The following is a 17,326-nucleotide window of genomic DNA, read 5'->3' as shown; positions in this document are numbered from 1 at the left end:
ATTCATCCCTCCCCACTGATCTCGTCCTGGCACTTATCCTTGCAAGTAGAACAAATGCTACACCTACCCCCACACCTCCTCCCTCAGAGCCCTAAACAGTCCTTCCAGGTGAGGTGACACTTCACTTGTAAGTCTGTTGGGGTCACTTACTGTGTCCGGTGCTCCCGGTGTGGCCTCCTATATGTCGGTGAGACCAGATGTAGATTGGAGACTATTTCACCGAGCACCTACACTCCGTCCGCCAGAAAAAGCAGTATCTCCCAGTGGCCACCCATTTTAATTTCACTTCCCATTCCGACATGTCCATCCATGGCTTCCTCTACTGTCGTGATGAGACCATACTCAGGTTGGTAAAGCAACATCTTATATTCCGTCTGGGTAGCCTCCAACTTGATGGCATGAACATCAATGTCTCGAACTTCCGGTAATGCCGTCCCCTCCTTCACCATTCCTCATCCCTTTTTCCCTCTCTCACCTTATCTTCTTGCCTGTCTATTGCCTCCCTCTGGTGCTGCTCCCCCTTTTTCTTTATTCCATGGCCTTGTCCTCTTCTATCAGACTCCCCCTTCTCCAGCCCTGTATCTCTTTCACCAATCAACTTCCCATCTCTTCACTTCACCCCTCCCCCTCCCAGTTTCACCTATCACCTCGTTTTTCTTCCTCCCCTCCCTTAGAACTCTGACTCTTCATCTTTTTTTCTCCAGTCCTGCTGAAGGGGCTGATCTTGAAACGTCAACTGTACTCTTTTCCATAGATGCTGCCTGGCCTACTGAGTTCCTCCAGAATTTTGTGTGTGTTGCTTGGTACTTTAAGGAATGCTTATATGATATTAATCTTCAATACTTTAAAACTTTGTTTACTCATGTTGTGTATGACTTTTGGACTTTTTACATGCAAATCTAGCTTCATATATTTCTAACTCCGAATGAATGTGTAACTTAATTGTCATAAGGTTGCTGCATTAAGAGCTTATTGTATTTTTCTGGTTGTCTCTCAGTTTTACTCTATTCAGTTGTATGAATGAGTGCTGGCCAATTTAGCACCCAAAGCTTAGGGGGCTATATCCTGACTCCAGTGTTTAAATGAGTGGAGTTTGGCTTACTGTTGAATTCTATATTTCACTCCTAACACTCAAGGAGAGCTGCACAGTAGGCTTATAGGTATAATAATAATAGCCCACTGGAACGTTCTTTTGAAAATAATCTTGTAATTGAGGCCAGAAGTCTTTATCATAAAATCAATTCTGGGCTGAGAGCAGCATAATGTTAAACAAGACAACACAGATCAAGATAGGAGAGATTTCATAGAACCCTTGTCTGAGCTCAATGGGGAAAAGAGATTAATGGGCCATGTACTGCGTTGCAGGCTTGTATTGGGATTACCGATGAACCTGAAACAGGAGAGTGGGGAGGAGTCAACACGAGGGCAGAAATTAGGTTAGCGCACAATGAGTTTAAGTGAATGCTTAATGGCTGGCACAGACTTAATGGGCCAAAGGGCATGTTTATGCACTGTATAATTCAATAGCTCTCCCAATAAGTGTAATAGTTTTTACTTTCAGTATTAATCGGACTGTGGTGTGGTTGAATCAGTATGACAAACAGTTTTGCAATGTGGGCTCCCAGGGAATTCCAACTCTACATTTATGCAAATAGCATAGACAGAATCTGTCATTACTTGCGGCAGGATGAGTTTAGGGCATGGATTGTAGGTAACGCAAGATGAGCTTAGGGCATGGATTTACACATGGGAATACGACATTATTGCTGTTAGTGAGACTTGGTTGCAGGAGGGGCAGGACTAGCAGCTTAATGTTCCGGGGTTCTGTTTTTCCAGATGTGATAGAGGGGGAGGGATGAAAGGGGGAGGAGTGGCATTACTAGTCAGGGAAAATATCACAGCTGTGTGTAGACAGGACAGCCCGGAGGACTTGTCTACAGAGGCCATATGGGTGGAGCTGAGGAATAGGAAAGGTGTGACCACACTAATAGGGTTGTATTATAGACTGCCCAATAGTCAGAGAGAATTGGAGGAGCAAATCTGTAGAGAGATAGCAGACCGACGTAAGAAACAGAAAGTTGTAATAGTAGGGGATTTTAACTTTCCATATATTGACTGGGACTCCCACACTGTGAAAGGGTTAGATGGTGTGGAGTTTGTCAAATGTGTTCAGGAAAGTTTTCTAAGTCAATATATAGAGGTACCAACGAGAGAGGATGCAATACTTGATCTCCTATTCGGGAACCAGGCAGGTCAGGTGACAGAAGTGTAGGCGAACATTTTGGGTCCAGTGACCATAATGTCATTAGTTTCGAGTTAATTATGGACAAGGATAGGTCTGGTCCTTGAGTTAAGGTTCTAAATTGGAGAACTGCCAATTTTGAGGAAATGAGAAAGGATCTAGAAAGAGTGGATTGGGATAAGTTGTTTTCTGGCAAGAATGTGTTCAGTATGTGGAAGGCATTCAAAGGCAAAATTTTGAGAGTGCAGAGTTTGCATGTTCCTGCAAGGATTAAAGGCAAAGTTAACAGACATAGGGAACTATGGTTTTCAAGGGATATTGGTGATCTGGTTAAGAAAAAGAGAGAGAGGTGTATAGCAGGTATAGGCAATAAGGAACAAATGAGGTACTTGAAGAGTATAGAAAATGTAAGAAAATAATAAAGAAGGAAATCAGGAAAAACGGCAAAAAGAAGACATGAGGTTGTTTTGGCAGATAATGTGAAGGTAAACCTGAAGGGTTTCTGTAAGTATATTAAGATTAAAAGGAAAATAAGGAACAAAATTGGTCCCCTAAAAGATCAAACTGGTCATCTATGTGTGGAGCCTCACGAGATGGGGGAGTTCTTAAACAATTTTTTTTGCATCAGTATTTACTCAGGAAACCGGCATAGCGTATATGGAAGGCAGGGGAACAAGCAGCAGTGTCATAGAACATATAGAGATTAAAGAGAAGGAGGTGCTTGCTGCCTTATAGTGAATAAAGGTAGATAAATCCCCTGGGCCTGACATGATATTTCCTCAGACCTTGAGAGAGATGAGTGTAGAAATTGCAGGGGCCCTGGCAGAAATATTTAAAATGTCCTTAGTCACGGGTATAGTGCCGAAGGATTGGAGGGTAGCTCATGTTGCTCTGTTGTTTAAAAAAGGCTCCAAAAGTATACCAGGTAATTACAGGCCGGTGAGCCTGATATCAGCAGTAGGTAAATTATTGGAAGGTGATCTGAGAGGTCGGATATACAAGTATTTGGACAGCCAAGGGCTGATTAAGGATAGTCAGCATGGCTTTGTGCGTGGTAGATCGTGTTTAACAAATCTTGTAGAGTTTTTCGAGGAGGTTGCCAAGAAAGTAGATGAAGGAAAGGCTGTGGATGTTGTCTACATGGACTTTAGTAAGGCCTTTGACAAGGTCCCACATGGGAGGTTAGCTCAGAAGGTTCAGACACTAGGTATCCATGGAGAGGTTGTAAACTGGAGTCGAAATTGGCTGTGTGGGAGAAGACAGAGAGTGGTAGTGGATGATTGCTTATCAGATCGGAGGCCTGTGACTAGTGGTGTGCCTCAAGGATCTGTGCTGGGACCATTGTTGTTTGTTGTCTAGATAATAATGTGGTAAATTGGTCAGCAAGTTTGCTGATGACACTAAGATTGGAGGCGTTGTGGACAGCGAGGAAGGCTTTCAAAGCTTGCAGAGGGATCTGGACCAACTGAAAAAATAGGCTAAAAAATGGCAGATGGAATTTAATGCAGACAAGTGTGAGGTGTTGCATTTTGGAAGGACAAATCAAGGTAGGATATACATAGTAAATGGTAGGGCACTGAGGAGTGCGGAGGAACAAAGAAATCTGGGAGTTCAGATGCATAATTCCCTGAAGGTGGCATCACAGGTAGACAGGGTTGTAAAGAAGGCTTTTGGCATCCTGGTATTCATAAATCAAGGTATTGAGTACAGGAGTTGGGATGTTATAGGGAGGTTGTATAAGACAATGGTGAGGCCAAATTTGGAGTATTGTGTACAGTTCTGGTCACCTAACTATAGGAAGGATATCAGTAAGATTGAAAGAGTGCAGAGAAGATTTACTAGGATGTTGCCGGATCTTCAGGAATTGAATTACAGGGAAAGATTGAACAGGACTTTATTCCTTGGAGCGTAGAAGAATGAGGGGAGATTTGATAAAGGTTTACAAAATTATGAGGGGTATAGACAGAGTAAATGTGAATAGGCTCTTTCCACTTAGATTAGGAGAGATAAATATGAGAGGACATGGCTTTAGGGTGAAAGGGGAAAGGTTTAGGGGGAACTTCGTCACTCAGAGAGTGGTGGGAGTGTGGAACGAGCTGCCATCTGATGTGGTAAATGCGGGCTCACTCTTTAAGTTTTAAGAATAAATTGGATAGGTACATGGATGGGAGAGGTCTGGAGGGTTATGGACTGGATGCAGGTCAATGGGACTAGCGGAATAATGTTTCGGCACAGACTAGAAGGGCCGAATGGCCTGTTTTCTGTGCTGTAGTGTTCTATGGTTCTATGATTAATGCAGTAACATCACAGTTCCAATAAATATGCTCAGTATTAGCCATTCAAAAGCAAATTCTGTGGTAAGTATTTTTATCTAAATGGAGCACACTTACATGACATAATTACACGGGCAGCTCTGTACAGCTGCATCTCATTCAGGACGTTCAGAAGCTGTTGGACAGTGGCTTGTTTCATTCCCCAAGCCCATATCAGCTCTCTGGTTTTGCTGCTGGGCTTTCGGCCACAAGACTCAATGTTCCTTAATTCGGTCTGATCAATGATGATGCGAGAGGCTGTAAGGGAAGTTTTAAGAGGATGAATAGATTGATCATTTATTGTTTTCCTTCCCTTCCACCATGAACAAAAATGTAAGTAAAAGGATTGAAAACAAGCTGATGTTTCCAATCGCAAACAAGAGAAAATCTGCAGATGCTGCAAATCAAGCAGCACACACAAAATGCTGGAGGAGCTCAGCAGGCACCTTTGGAAAAGAGTAGTCGACGCTTCGGGCCGAGACTCTTCATCAGGACTGGAGAAAAAAGATGAGGAGTCAGAGTTAGAAAGTAGGGGGAGGGTAGGAAGAACCACAAGGTGATAGGTGATACCGGAAGGCAGGGGAGGGGGTGAAGTACAGAGCAGGTAAATTGATTGGTGAAAGAGATACAGGGCTGGAGAAGGGTGAACCTGGTAGGAGAGGACAGAAGGACATGGAAGAAAGAAAAGGGGGGAGGAGCACCAGAGGGAGGTGATGGGCAGGTAAGGAGATAAGGTGAAAGAGGGAAATGGGAATGGGGAGTGGTGAAGTGGGGGGGGGCATTATTGGAAGTTCATGAAATCGATGTTCATGACATCAGGTTAGAGGTTACCCAAATGGGATACAAGCTGTTGCTCCTCCAAACTTATATTCTGCCTGAGTAGCCTCCAACCTGATGGCACGAACATCGATTTCTCAAAATTCTGGTAATGCCCCCTACCCTCCTTCACCATTCCCCATTCCCCATTCCCATTTCCCTCTCTCACCTTATTTCCTTACCTGCCCATCGCCTCTCTCTGGTGCTCCTCCACAAACTTACTCACCCATCCTTCTGCCCCTTCATCCAGGTCATCTATAAAAATCACAAAGAGCAGGGGTCCCAGGACAGATCCTTATGGCACTCCACTAGTCACCGACCTCCAGGCAGAACACTTTCCTTCCACTACTACCCTTTGCTTTCTTCCTGTAAGCCAATTTTTTATCCAAACAGCCAAGGTTCCACTGATCCAATGCCTCATAACTTTCTCGATGAGTCTCTCGTGGGGGACCTTGTCAAATGCCTTGCTAAAATCCATGTACACCACATCTACCTCCCTACCCTCATCAATTTCTTTTGCTACCTCTTCAAAAAACTCAATTAGGCTCGTGAGGCACGACCTTCCCTTCACAAAGCCATGTTGACTATCCTTGAGCCGACAGTACTTCTCCAAATGCTCGTAGATCCTACCCTTAAGAATCCTTTCCAATAGTTTGCAGACCACCAACATAAGAGTCACCCGTCTATAGTTCCCAGGATTCTCCCTATTACCTTTTTTAAACAAGGGAACTACATTTGCCATTCTCCAATCCTCCAGCACCTTCCCTGCAGCCAAAGAAGATTCAAAGATCATAGCTACTGCTCCAGCAATCTCTTCTCTCACTTCCCATGGCAACCTGGGGTATATCACATCCGGCCCTGAGGACTTATCAATCTTGATGTTTTTAAGAAGATCCAACACTTCTTCTTCCTTAATCTTCACATTGTCCAGCACACAGGCCTGTTCTATTTCGACCTCACCCTGATCAAGGTCCTTTTTACTTGTGAATACTGAAGCAAAGTATTCATTTAGGAATTTCCCAACCTCCTCCGCCTCCAGGCACATGTTGCCTTCTTTATCCTTTAGCGGCCCCACCTTCATTCTCGTCATCCTTCTGTTCTTCACATACGCATAGAACGCCTTGGGGTTCTCCTTAATCCTACATGCCAAGATCTTCTTATGACTCCTTCGAGCTCTCCTAAGTCCTTTCTTAAGCTCCTTCCTGGCTACCCTATATTTCTCATGAGCCCCTCCTGCTTCCTGCTTCTTATATCTAACATATGCTTCCTTCTTCCTCTTGACGAGTTGCCTCACGTGTTTCATCAGCCACGGTTCCCTTTTCCTACCATTTTTTCCTTGTCTCAGAGGGACAAACCTATCCCGAACTCAGCACAAGAAGTCCCTAAACTTCCTCCACATTACTTCTGTGCTTTCACCCTTGAACATCTGTTTCCAATTTACTCTCACTAGTTCCTGCCTCATCCCTTCATAGTGAGCCCTTCCCCAGTTAAGCACTTTCCTATTTTGTCTGTTTTTATCCTTTTCCATAGCTATGCTGAAGCTCAGGGAGTTGTGGTCACTCTCACCAAAATGCTCCCCCGCCAAGAGGTCTGCCACCTGACCAGGTTCATTACCCAGAACTAGATCCAGTATGGCCTCTCCTCTCGTCGGCCGATCCACATGCTGTGTCAGGAATCATTCTTGAACACTCCTGACAAATTCAGCCCCATTTATCCCCCTTGCAGTCAGGAGGTGCCAGTCAATATGAGGGAAGTTGAAATCACCCATAATTACAACCCTGTATTTCCTGCACCATTCTAAAATCTGCCTGCTTATCTGCTCCTCGGTGTCCCGAGGGCTATTTGGGGGTCTATAGACGACTCCCAGCACAGTGATTGATCCCTTCCTGTTTCTGACTTCCACCCACACCGACTCAGTGGACACTCCCTCTGCAGTGTCCTCCCTTTCTCTTTTTTTTGTAATTTATTTTTTACTGAGTTTCATCATCAAACAAACATTTCCATAGGATGTATTTCAGACACTGTACATATATATCATATAATCATATCTGTCACAAATCTCCACATTATTTTTATCTGAAGTATACTCTTATAGAAAGAAGAGGAAAGAAAGAACAATCGAAAGAAGAAAACTATGTACAGAGTAGGGAGTGTTTTTTTTAACAACATATTCATTGATTGTGAGAATAAGAACAGGCCTATGAGATGTTATGTAGTTAAACAATTTTTTCCAGTATGAATAAAATTGTTCCAACTTATAACTAACAGATGTTGTTATCTTCTCCATTTTGTAAATGTCCATTGTAATTTCCATCCATACATTTAAAGTTGGGCTCTCCTGAGATAACCATTTCCTGGTAAGGGTCTTTTTACCAGCCACCAGCAGTACATTCATTAAATATTTATCTCTTTTCAACCATTCTTGAGGTTTATACCCAAAATATATGGTCTTACTCTCTAAGTGTATTTATCTGTCAGTATATCATTGAAATTTGCAGAATATAACTTAATCGATCTACTCCCTGAACAAATAAGAACCAAGAAAAGTGAATAATAAAAAGAAAGGTAAGGAAGGTGTGGTTCCAAGGCTGGGGTCTCTAGATGACCCTGGGTTGGGCTAGAAGAAACGTCGTGCCGTGGAGGATAGCCCCTCCTACCTATGGGTTGATGGCCCCCGCTGCAGTACCTATAAAAGTAAGTAAAAAAAAACTATGTCCATTACACAGAAATGATTTCCCTGTGTATTCCTCCCATGTATATATTCTCATTTAGGTGGGGGGAAAAGGAATGAATAAATGATTTTTTTAAAAAAAATTGAGTAATATAAAATCCGCATTATGACACATATTTCTCGAGATAGGTATATCACTATCTATTTTTGCTTCCGTTTAGTTTATCAGCACTTTTAAAGTTAGCCAAACCTTATGGCTCTTCTGGAGGAGGTGAGGGCTGCCCTCGGAGAACTGACAATCTCTTCCTAAAATCCTTCTCTCGTCCTGTTCCCGTCCCCTGCTTTCTAGGTTCTCTTACTATTTCCCAAGCAGTTCGGGATAACTGGTCAGCCAGAGTTTCCCTTGGTTTGACCACGCCAATGGGCAGTCCTCTGTTCTTCATGTCTGTAGTTGCCTCTTCCACCGTCTGATATAGCTGTATCCCTTCTTGGTAAAATACCCTCAGTTTAACAGGGTACGGGGTTTGGAATTTAATCTTTTCTTGCTTTAATATTCGTTTTGCTTCGGAATATTCCTTCCGTTTCTGTAGGACTGCCGGGGGGGGGGGAGGGGGGTGGTGGTGATAATCATGATCGAAGTATATTAACTTCCTGTTCAAAAACACCCTCTTCTTACCTAGGCCCTTCGTAGAATCTCCGCCTTGCTCTTGAATCGAAGGAATCTAAGTACAATGGAACGCGGTTTATCTTCTCTGTCTCCGGGAGGCCGCTGGACAAGTGAACGGTGCGCCCTTTCAATTTCAATCTCCATAGTCTGAGGAATCTCCAGCGCTTCCCGCAGCAGCTTGTCTACAAAGTCCATCATCGATAATCCCTCCACTCTTTCGGGAACATTATAAATCCTGATATTTTTCCGTTGCGATCTTCCCCCCGGTCAAGCAATTTACTTTCCTGTTGATTTAATATTTTTATCGTCTTACTTAGTATCTGTTCCACGTTTTGCCCGCGATCTTCCACCTCCTCAATTCGAGTCTCTGCCACCGCTATTTTCTGATTGATGTTGGCGAGCTCTGACTTTATATCATTGAGTTGCTTCTCTATATCTTTTTGGACTTCCCTTATCGCTTCCAAAACCCTTACCATGTTTGCCGCTTCGCCTGCCCCAGGCCCATCGTCAGCCTCGCCACCACGCACACATGTGGGAGAGCCTTGCGCTGCCCCTCTCTCTTCCATAGGCTCCGCAGTGATGCTTTTTTTCATCTCCATTCTTGCCCCCCTTATTAATTCATATATTTTCGAAAGATCTTATATTTGATGGATTAACGGAGCAAAATATGTGTTTTTCTGGAGGAGCTGTTGATTTAAGCTGCCATTCTGAATGATGATGTCACCGGAACCCGAGCAGCGTCCTCCCTTTCTATAGCCGTGATACTATCCCTGACCAGTAATGCAACTCCCCCGCTTTTCTACCTCCCATCCTATTCCTTTTAAAACACCGAAACCCCGGTACCTGCATCAGCCAATCCTGCCCTTCCTCCAGCCAAGTTTCAGTAACGGCCACAACATCGTAGTTCCACGCACTGATCCCTGCTCTAAGTCCATTCCCTTTATTCCTAATACTCTTAGCATTGAAGTAGACACATTGCAACCCCTCTAACTGCCTACATTTATGTCTCCCTCTCAAAGTGCAGAGTGAATTACGATCACTGCCTCCTATGGGTTCATTTACCTTAAGATCCTTAATCAAATCTGGTTCATTATACAACACCCTATCCAGAATTGCCTTTTCCCTAGTGAACTCGACCACAAACTGCTTTGCCAAGCCACGTTGTAGGCATTCTACAAATTCCTTCTTAGGATCCAACACAAACTTGATTTTCCCAGTCTACCTTTATATTGAAATCCCCCATGATCATCGTAGCATTGCCCTTTTTACACGCCTTTTTTTATCTACCATTGTAATTTATACCCCACACCTGGCCACTGTTTGGAGGCCAGTGTACAACTCCCAAGAGATGTAAGAAAGCGAGTAAATACTCAATGAACGAAAAGGCCTGGCTCTGTGTTATGTGACTATATGACTCAGTAGGGCAGGCAAGATCCAAGGCTCCTCAACCTGAAACATTCATGCTGCTTCTCTCACCTCTGATTCTGCCTGACCAGTTGAATGTATACAGCATTTTCTGCTTATATTTCGGAGTTCCATACATATGCTTGAAATTAGCCCAATGTCACCAAAGCATTGTCTGCCAAGATTCAATTTTATCTGTCTTGTGTATATCAAAACGTACAGTGAAATGTGCTGCTTGCATTAACAACCAACATACCTAAGGATGTGTTGAGGGCAGCCCACAAGTGTCACCAGACATTCCAGCGCCAACATAGGATGCCCACAATGTTCAGCAGAAAAAGACCACACCATAGATCCTCGGGGAGAGGAAGCTCCGGAGGGAAATGTTCCCCAGGAAGGGTGGGCTTTTATTGGGAGATGAATAGATTTGCATCTTGAATCAACAATCTTTCATTGATGAAAGGCCATCAACCCAAGTCTTCAACTCTGCTTCTCTTTCTACAGGTGCTGCCTGACAATAGTGTTTCTCTAGCGTGTTCTGTTCTCTTTGCGACAGGCATCATTGAGGAAAAGCACATATGCCTGCATGCTTTTAATGCATCCCATAAACAAAGCAATCTGACCTTAATTCTTGCATACTCCCCTGGCTGACGTATGTCTGCATGTGAGCACAAGAATAAAAAGAAGTGTTAAAATTAGGTGTTGAGGGTTTAATGGTGGAGTCATTTAGTGAAGTTGAGGTTGGGTATACCTGTTTAAAACATACTTTATCAAAACAATCTGCTTAAAAATTGGAAATAAATATTTATCAAAGAGGAAATAGTATTTGTGCAAGGAAACAATACTTGAAAGATTTTATTATGAATAATGTTTGGCAATCTGTCCCTTATAAGGTAATCTAGCATAATGTCAGTTGTAATTTACAACTAAACACTGACTGACTGTTAGTGCTGAGTTAGTTATACAAGGGAATACATAATCAGAATAGTATCAGTTTATTATCACTGACATACGTCATGAAATTTGTTGTGTTTTATGGCAGCAGTACAGTGTATTACGGGAGAGAGTGTTTTTGCCGAGAGCGCTTGCGTGAGATTTTCTGCCAAGAGTGCTTGCGTGAGATTTTCGCTTCGGAGAACAGTGCCGGCAATGATTGTGGAAAAGTATTTCTGCTTTATATAGGCTGTGTATTTATTGTATCATTCCTGTTTTTACTATATGTTACTGTTATTTTAGGTTTTATGTATTATTTGGCATGATTTGGTAGGTTATTTTTGGGGTCTGCGAACACCCTCAAAATTTTCCCATATAAATAAATGGTAATTGCTTCTTCGCTTTACGACACTTCGGCTTACGAACTGTTCATAGGAACGCTCTACCTTCGGATGGCGGGGGAAACCTGTAATAATGTTTTTTTTCTTGAGACATTGTAAATGTTGTTTACTTCGATGTACTCTTATAAATTTTGGATAATAATAATAAAGATTTGAAGAAAGAGAAACACATACAAATACGCAAACAACAGGAATTCTGCAGATGCTGGAAATTCAAGCAACGCACATCAAATTTGCTGGTGAACGCAGCAAGTCAGGACTCATGAAGGGTCTCGGCCTGAAACATCGAATGTACCTCTTCCTAGAGATGCTGCCTGGCCTGCTGCGTTCACCAGCAACTTTGATGTGTGTTGCAACACATACAAATGTTAGAATAAGAAATATTTTAAAAACATAGAATAAAACGAGAGCAAAAGGTGAGGTAGAGTTCATGGGTTCATAGTCCATTCAGAAATCTGATGGCATTAAATGTGTGTCTTCAGGTTCCAGTACCTTCTTACTGATGGCAGCAAGGAGAAGAGGGTATGTCCTGGACGATGCAGGTCCTCAACGATGGATGTCACCTTCTTGAGGAATCGCCTATTGAAGATGTCCTCGATGGTGGGGAGGCTGGTGCCCATGATGGAACTGGCTGAGTTTAAAACCCTCTGCACTTTTTTTCCCCGATCCTGTGCAGTGGTCCCTCCAAGCTAGACGGTGAAGCAACTAGTGAGAATGCTCCCCCTGGTTCATCTGTAGAAATGAGATAGCAAATCTCCTAAAAGACCCCGAATGAAATATAGCTACTGATGTGCCTTCTTCATAAGTGCTTCAAGATGTTGGGCCCAGAATAGATCTTCAAGGATGCTGACACTGAGAAACTTGACACTGCTCACTCTTTGCACCGCTGACCCCTCAGTGAGGACTGGTGTGTGTTCTCTCGACTTCCCCTTCCTGAAGTCCACAATCATCTTGTTGGTCTCACTGACGCTGAGAGCAAGGTTGTTGTTGCAAAACCACTCAATCTCCTGATCTATCTCACTCCTGTAGGCCTCCATGTATCCATCCGAAACGTTGCCAACAACAGTTGTTATCAGCAAAATTGATAGATGGCATTTGAACTGTGCCGAGTCAAATAAACAGGTTACAGTAGCTTAGAACTAGATTACAGATACATAAGTTTCAATTTTTACTGAGCTATCTCCTGTGGAACTTGAAAGACTGAATTAGTATTACCACCACACAAAAACACAGTCTGGAGACCCACAAGATTCACACAACACCTGAGCCCTTAATATTAGAGGAGAGATTAGGCCCATTTTACCAGCACCAATTTTCTGTCAGAGGGAGCTTTCTGTCATTTACCTATTCTTTTTGACCTTTGCCTTTTCACCTACTTTTCCAATTCCTTTTGAAGATTAAATATTGAATGTGTTTTCCACTATCACCTCAGGCAATCTAAAAGTGCAAATTCAAATAGGTGGAAAATAAAAGGAAGATCAAAGTAATTTTTTAATTAAAGTATGTATATGTTTCCACTAACTCTGTTAAGATTCATTTTCTTGCAGGCATGTACAGTAATTAACGGGCAGGCACGGGAGTGTAGTGGTTGGCGTGATACTCTACAGCACCACTGTAAGATTGGGGTTCAATTCCCACCGCTGTCTGTAAGGAGTTTGTACGTTCTCTCTGTAGCCACATGGGTTTCCTCCGAGTGCTCTGGTTTCCTCCCACATTCCAAAGATGGATGGTTAGGGTTAGTGAACTGTGGGCATGCTATGTTGGTGCTGGAAGCTTGCTGACATTTGTGGACTGCCCGGCTCAACCCTCGCTGATTGGGTTTGATGCAAACAAGCATTTCACTGTATGTTTTAATGTAAATGTGATCAATAAAGCTAATCTTTAATCTTTCAAAAATAAAAAAGAAATATATTAGCATTTATGAAAGCTATACAGAAACAAAGACTGACAAAAAGGCAAACTGCAATTTTTTTTTAAGAATCCTGAGAACACGAGTTATAAATAGTCCTTGAAAGTCCAGGTGTCAGACGGACATATTGTAAAACTGGCCCTGTATACACCTTACAGAGACCAAAATAAATGTACATTACATAGAAGATTAATACTCATCATCTGTCTTGCATGAAAGAAAACGAGTACCTAGGATGTGGTCTACACTGACAAGCTGTATAAAAAGGCCTTCTGCCAAAGCCTAAAGAAGTCACGCAATGTCTGCACTGCAAAGGTTTGTGGGTGATATTTCATCATAAATTTATTTCTGTTGTCCGCATACAGTACTTATAAAAGGTAAAGTATCACTGACACACGATTAGCTTTTAGAGTCACAGGGAACCACAGCACAGAAGCAAGCTCTTCAGTCCAAAAAGTCCAAGCTGAACTGTTATTGTGCCCAATCCCATCGACCGGCACCTGGACCGCAGCCCTCCATACACCTCCCATCTATGTACTTTTCTTAAATGTTAAAATTGAACCTGCATCTATCGCCTCCACAGCAGCACACAGTATGTCACACGATGAGTACTAACACGCTAACAAATTATATATTAACTAACATACGTGCAAGTAGTCTGAGGGGTGGAGGGGCATAGCAAAGTCAAGATGGCACTAAATGGTGACTCCTTTGCTCGCATCTTTGGAAACATCTCTATTTCTATCTTTGATATTTCTTTTTTTTCCTTTTCAAGGTACTTTTGAAGACCCTGACCTGGAGTTACACTCTGACTTTGGTTCTTTGTGCGAATGGGACCCGCTCTCGGGGCTCACGACCGTCCTGGAAGGCAAGAGCGACTTCAGGGTTCTGAGCTTTTGTAGCTTTGGATAGACCCGATGCAAACACCATCTATAAATTCGCCAATGACAAAATTGTCGAGAGGATCTCAGGCGGTGACAAGGGGGCATGCAAGGGTGAGGTAGATCAGCTGGTTGAGTGGTGTTGCCACACATCAACCTTGCCCTCAACATCAGTGAGACCAAAACGTTGAATGTGGACTTCAGGAAAAGGAAGTTGAGGAAACACACAGCGGACCTCATCAAGGGGTCAACACTAGAAAGAGTGAACAGCTTCAAGTTCCTGGGGTGTCAACATCTCTAAGATCTAAACTGGGCTAAACACGTTGATGCAATTACGAAGAAAGCACACCAGCAGCTATGATTCATTAGAATTCCAAGGAGATATTGTATGTCACCTAATACTCTTAACAAATTAGTATAGATGTACCATGGACAGCATTCCAACTAGATGCATCATCATCTGGTATTGAGGGGCCAATACACAGGATCAGAAAAATTCTGCAGAGGGTTATAAGTTCAGTCAGATCCATCATGAGCACTAGCCACCCCACCATCAAGGATATCTTCAAAAGGTGATTCCTCAAAAAAGGCAGCATCCATCATTAAGGACCCATACCAATAAGGCCATCCTTTCTTCTCATTACTACCATCAGGGTGGAGGTACAGGAGCCTTAATGTTTTAGGCGCAGCTTCTTCACATCCACCATCAGATTTCCGAATGGGTAATGAACCCATGAATATTACCTCACTATTTTTGCACTAGTTATTTTAAATATATTTCATTGTAATTTATAGCATAATTTATTGTCATGGTCCAGTCCATGAAGCCTGCATTCCGGTTCACGGACCGGTCCATCGATCTGTATTCCAGGTTTTCTGGCTTTCCCTCATACTGTTGTGTGCCTTAATTGAGGCACACGATTCTGATTTTGGGCTGGACTGTCCCCTTCCCCTTCCTTCTGCAGCCTCGCCTATCCTCGCTGTCAAGTTCCACCGCTGGAGCCTTGCTGTGTCTAGATAAGGAACTGTCTTTCGATGTTTGGAACTGTCTCTGTGTCCACACCTTCGCCAGGTAGGTCTGGCTGTTTGCCACTACCTTGAGTTGGAACTGTCTCTGTGTCCATGCCTTCCCTAGTTAGGTCCAGCCATTTGCCGCTACCTTGAGTAGGGAACCATCTCTGTATCCACACCTTTGCTAGGTAGGTCTGGCCGTTTGCCGCTACCTTGTGTTGAGAACCATCTTGTTGTGTTCAGCATTCTGTGTTTGAGTCCCGGCCCTACGTCCTGTTCCCAAGGAGGGTCCGGCTCTGTGTTCCATGTTCCTGTCTCCCAAGATTACCAAGGCTCTGTGTTCTGCGTTCCTGTCTCCCTCGACCAAGGCTCTGTGTTCCTGTCTCCCAAATCCAAGTCTTGGCTTTGCGTCCTCATCCAGTTCCGGTGCCTCGTCCTGCCCTGGAGTCCCGCGTCCTGCCGCCTTGCCATGTCTTGTCCTTGCCTAGTCTGTCCAGTCCCTGTCCAGTCTCTGGCTCAGAGTCCTTGTCCAGGTTCCAAGTTCCTAGTTCTTTGTCCTGGTTCCGCTTTCCTAGTCTAGCCCTAGCCCAGGCCCTACATCCTCGCCTCGTCCAGGGCCTGTGTCTTGTCCAGCGTCGTTTCTTCCCCACTTCCCTTGCTTGGTTGACACACGTAGTCCTGTTTCTAGTACTTCAGTGTCTGTGTCTTGCATTTGGGTCCGCCACCAGCGCCCCCGTTATGACATTTATAGTATATATTTCACAATACTGCTACCACAAAGCAGTAAATTTAACAATATACGGCAGTGATAATAAGCTTGATTCTCATTCAATCAATACCAGAATGCAAGCAAGCCATTCTCAATCCCGAGAGACTGTCACTGAAAAAGTTAACAAGCCTTCGGTACGGATTTTCGGCTAATAACTCTACCTCCGTCTAATCACCCCGGTTTGCAGCAACATACCGAAATCGCAGACTATAGACCTTCAGAAGGTGGTCTACCACCACTTTCGAAGGTTCATAGGCCAGGGAGTGATGCCCTGACACCCCAGTTATACCTGAATTTCACGGCGGAGTTTAACTCCGCCAAAGTAGTTAAATAAATAATGTTACTGTATCGGTAAATCCGATTTGACCAGAACTTGGATATAACGAAATTAGTAGCCAGAAGCGTCAAGTCTGATTTCAAAATTTATTAACCAATAAAGTAGCCGTGGAAGTAACGCTGATATTATAGGGAGCGTCCTGAAAGCGCGGGGTGGGGGGGGGGGGGGGGAAGGAGAAACCAGCTTTCCTTCATGCATCCGGTTGTCTCATGGTTTCCTATTTGCATATGACTGAAGCATGAATCAAACCTGAAAAATTCCTCTGACGCTAATGACATAGCAAGGCTGCACGGGTTACCATAAATCAGTACTGAATAATGGTGAATGAAGTCAGTGTAAACAAAAACTCTTGTCAAATCAGGTGGAAAATGCTGGAAACACTCGGGAGGCCAAGCAGCATCCGTGGAGAGAGAAACTGAGCTGATGTATAGTAGTACACCCTTCATTTATTTCTCTCTCTGCAAATGGACCAAGACCTCTGAGCGTTTCAAACTCTTTTTAATTCCAGGTATGGTGTTTGATTTTTAGTCTTCTGACCACGAAGATGCTTAGGCGGGTTTCAGCAAAAAGGATCGGTGAAACACAATCTCAAACAGTGAGGAGTGATATATCCAAAAGTCTGGGGCTCCTGAAATACTTTAAAACTGCTCCCCCCACCACCCTTCGCGACTGCCTTCACTTGACTGACTTCACCCAATTGGGCGGAGCTTAAGCGGCAATTATTCTTAACAACTGACCCGCAATCACTTACCAAACTGACGCCATACTCCAGTAGCCAAAGTGTCCATCACCACATAAAACTCTTCCATAATCTTGGCGGGAATGTCATAAATAAAATATTGAGAAGTCATTGTGTTTCTCTGCTGACGTCTCTGTCATCCACTTCAATCCTTCTTGATTGAAAACCACCAACTGACTGGCAGACCGGACGACACACAGATTTCTTGAGTATTTCAAAAGGAAATAGTCTGAC

General features: G+C 43.4%; 1 protein-coding gene across 4 annotated transcripts in view; it reads right to left on the bottom strand.

The window, feature by feature from the left end:
* LOC140211145 (interleukin-1 receptor-associated kinase-like 2) overlaps positions 1-17,326 on the bottom strand; it is a 73,501-nt gene extending 56,175 nt beyond the window's left edge. For 2 of the 4 annotated variants that reach the window (XM_072280657.1, XM_072280656.1), the window contains exons 1-2: positions 17,105-17,326; positions 4,633-4,812 (exon numbers count right to left, since the gene is read on the bottom strand). In XM_072280657.1, coding sequence (XP_072136758.1) covers positions 4,633-4,812; positions 17,105-17,204 — 280 coding nt within the window. In that variant the 5' untranslated portion in view covers positions 17,205-17,326. The other 2 variants (XM_072280658.1, XM_072280660.1) reach the window with 2 other exon arrangements.

Source organism: Mobula birostris, chromosome 16 (assembly GCF_030028105.1).
Source record: "Mobula birostris isolate sMobBir1 chromosome 16, sMobBir1.hap1, whole genome shotgun sequence".
NCBI classification, from domain to species: domain Eukaryota; kingdom Metazoa; phylum Chordata; class Chondrichthyes; order Myliobatiformes; family Myliobatidae; genus Mobula; species Mobula birostris.
This window is presented reverse-complemented; position numbering and strand designations above follow the sequence as displayed.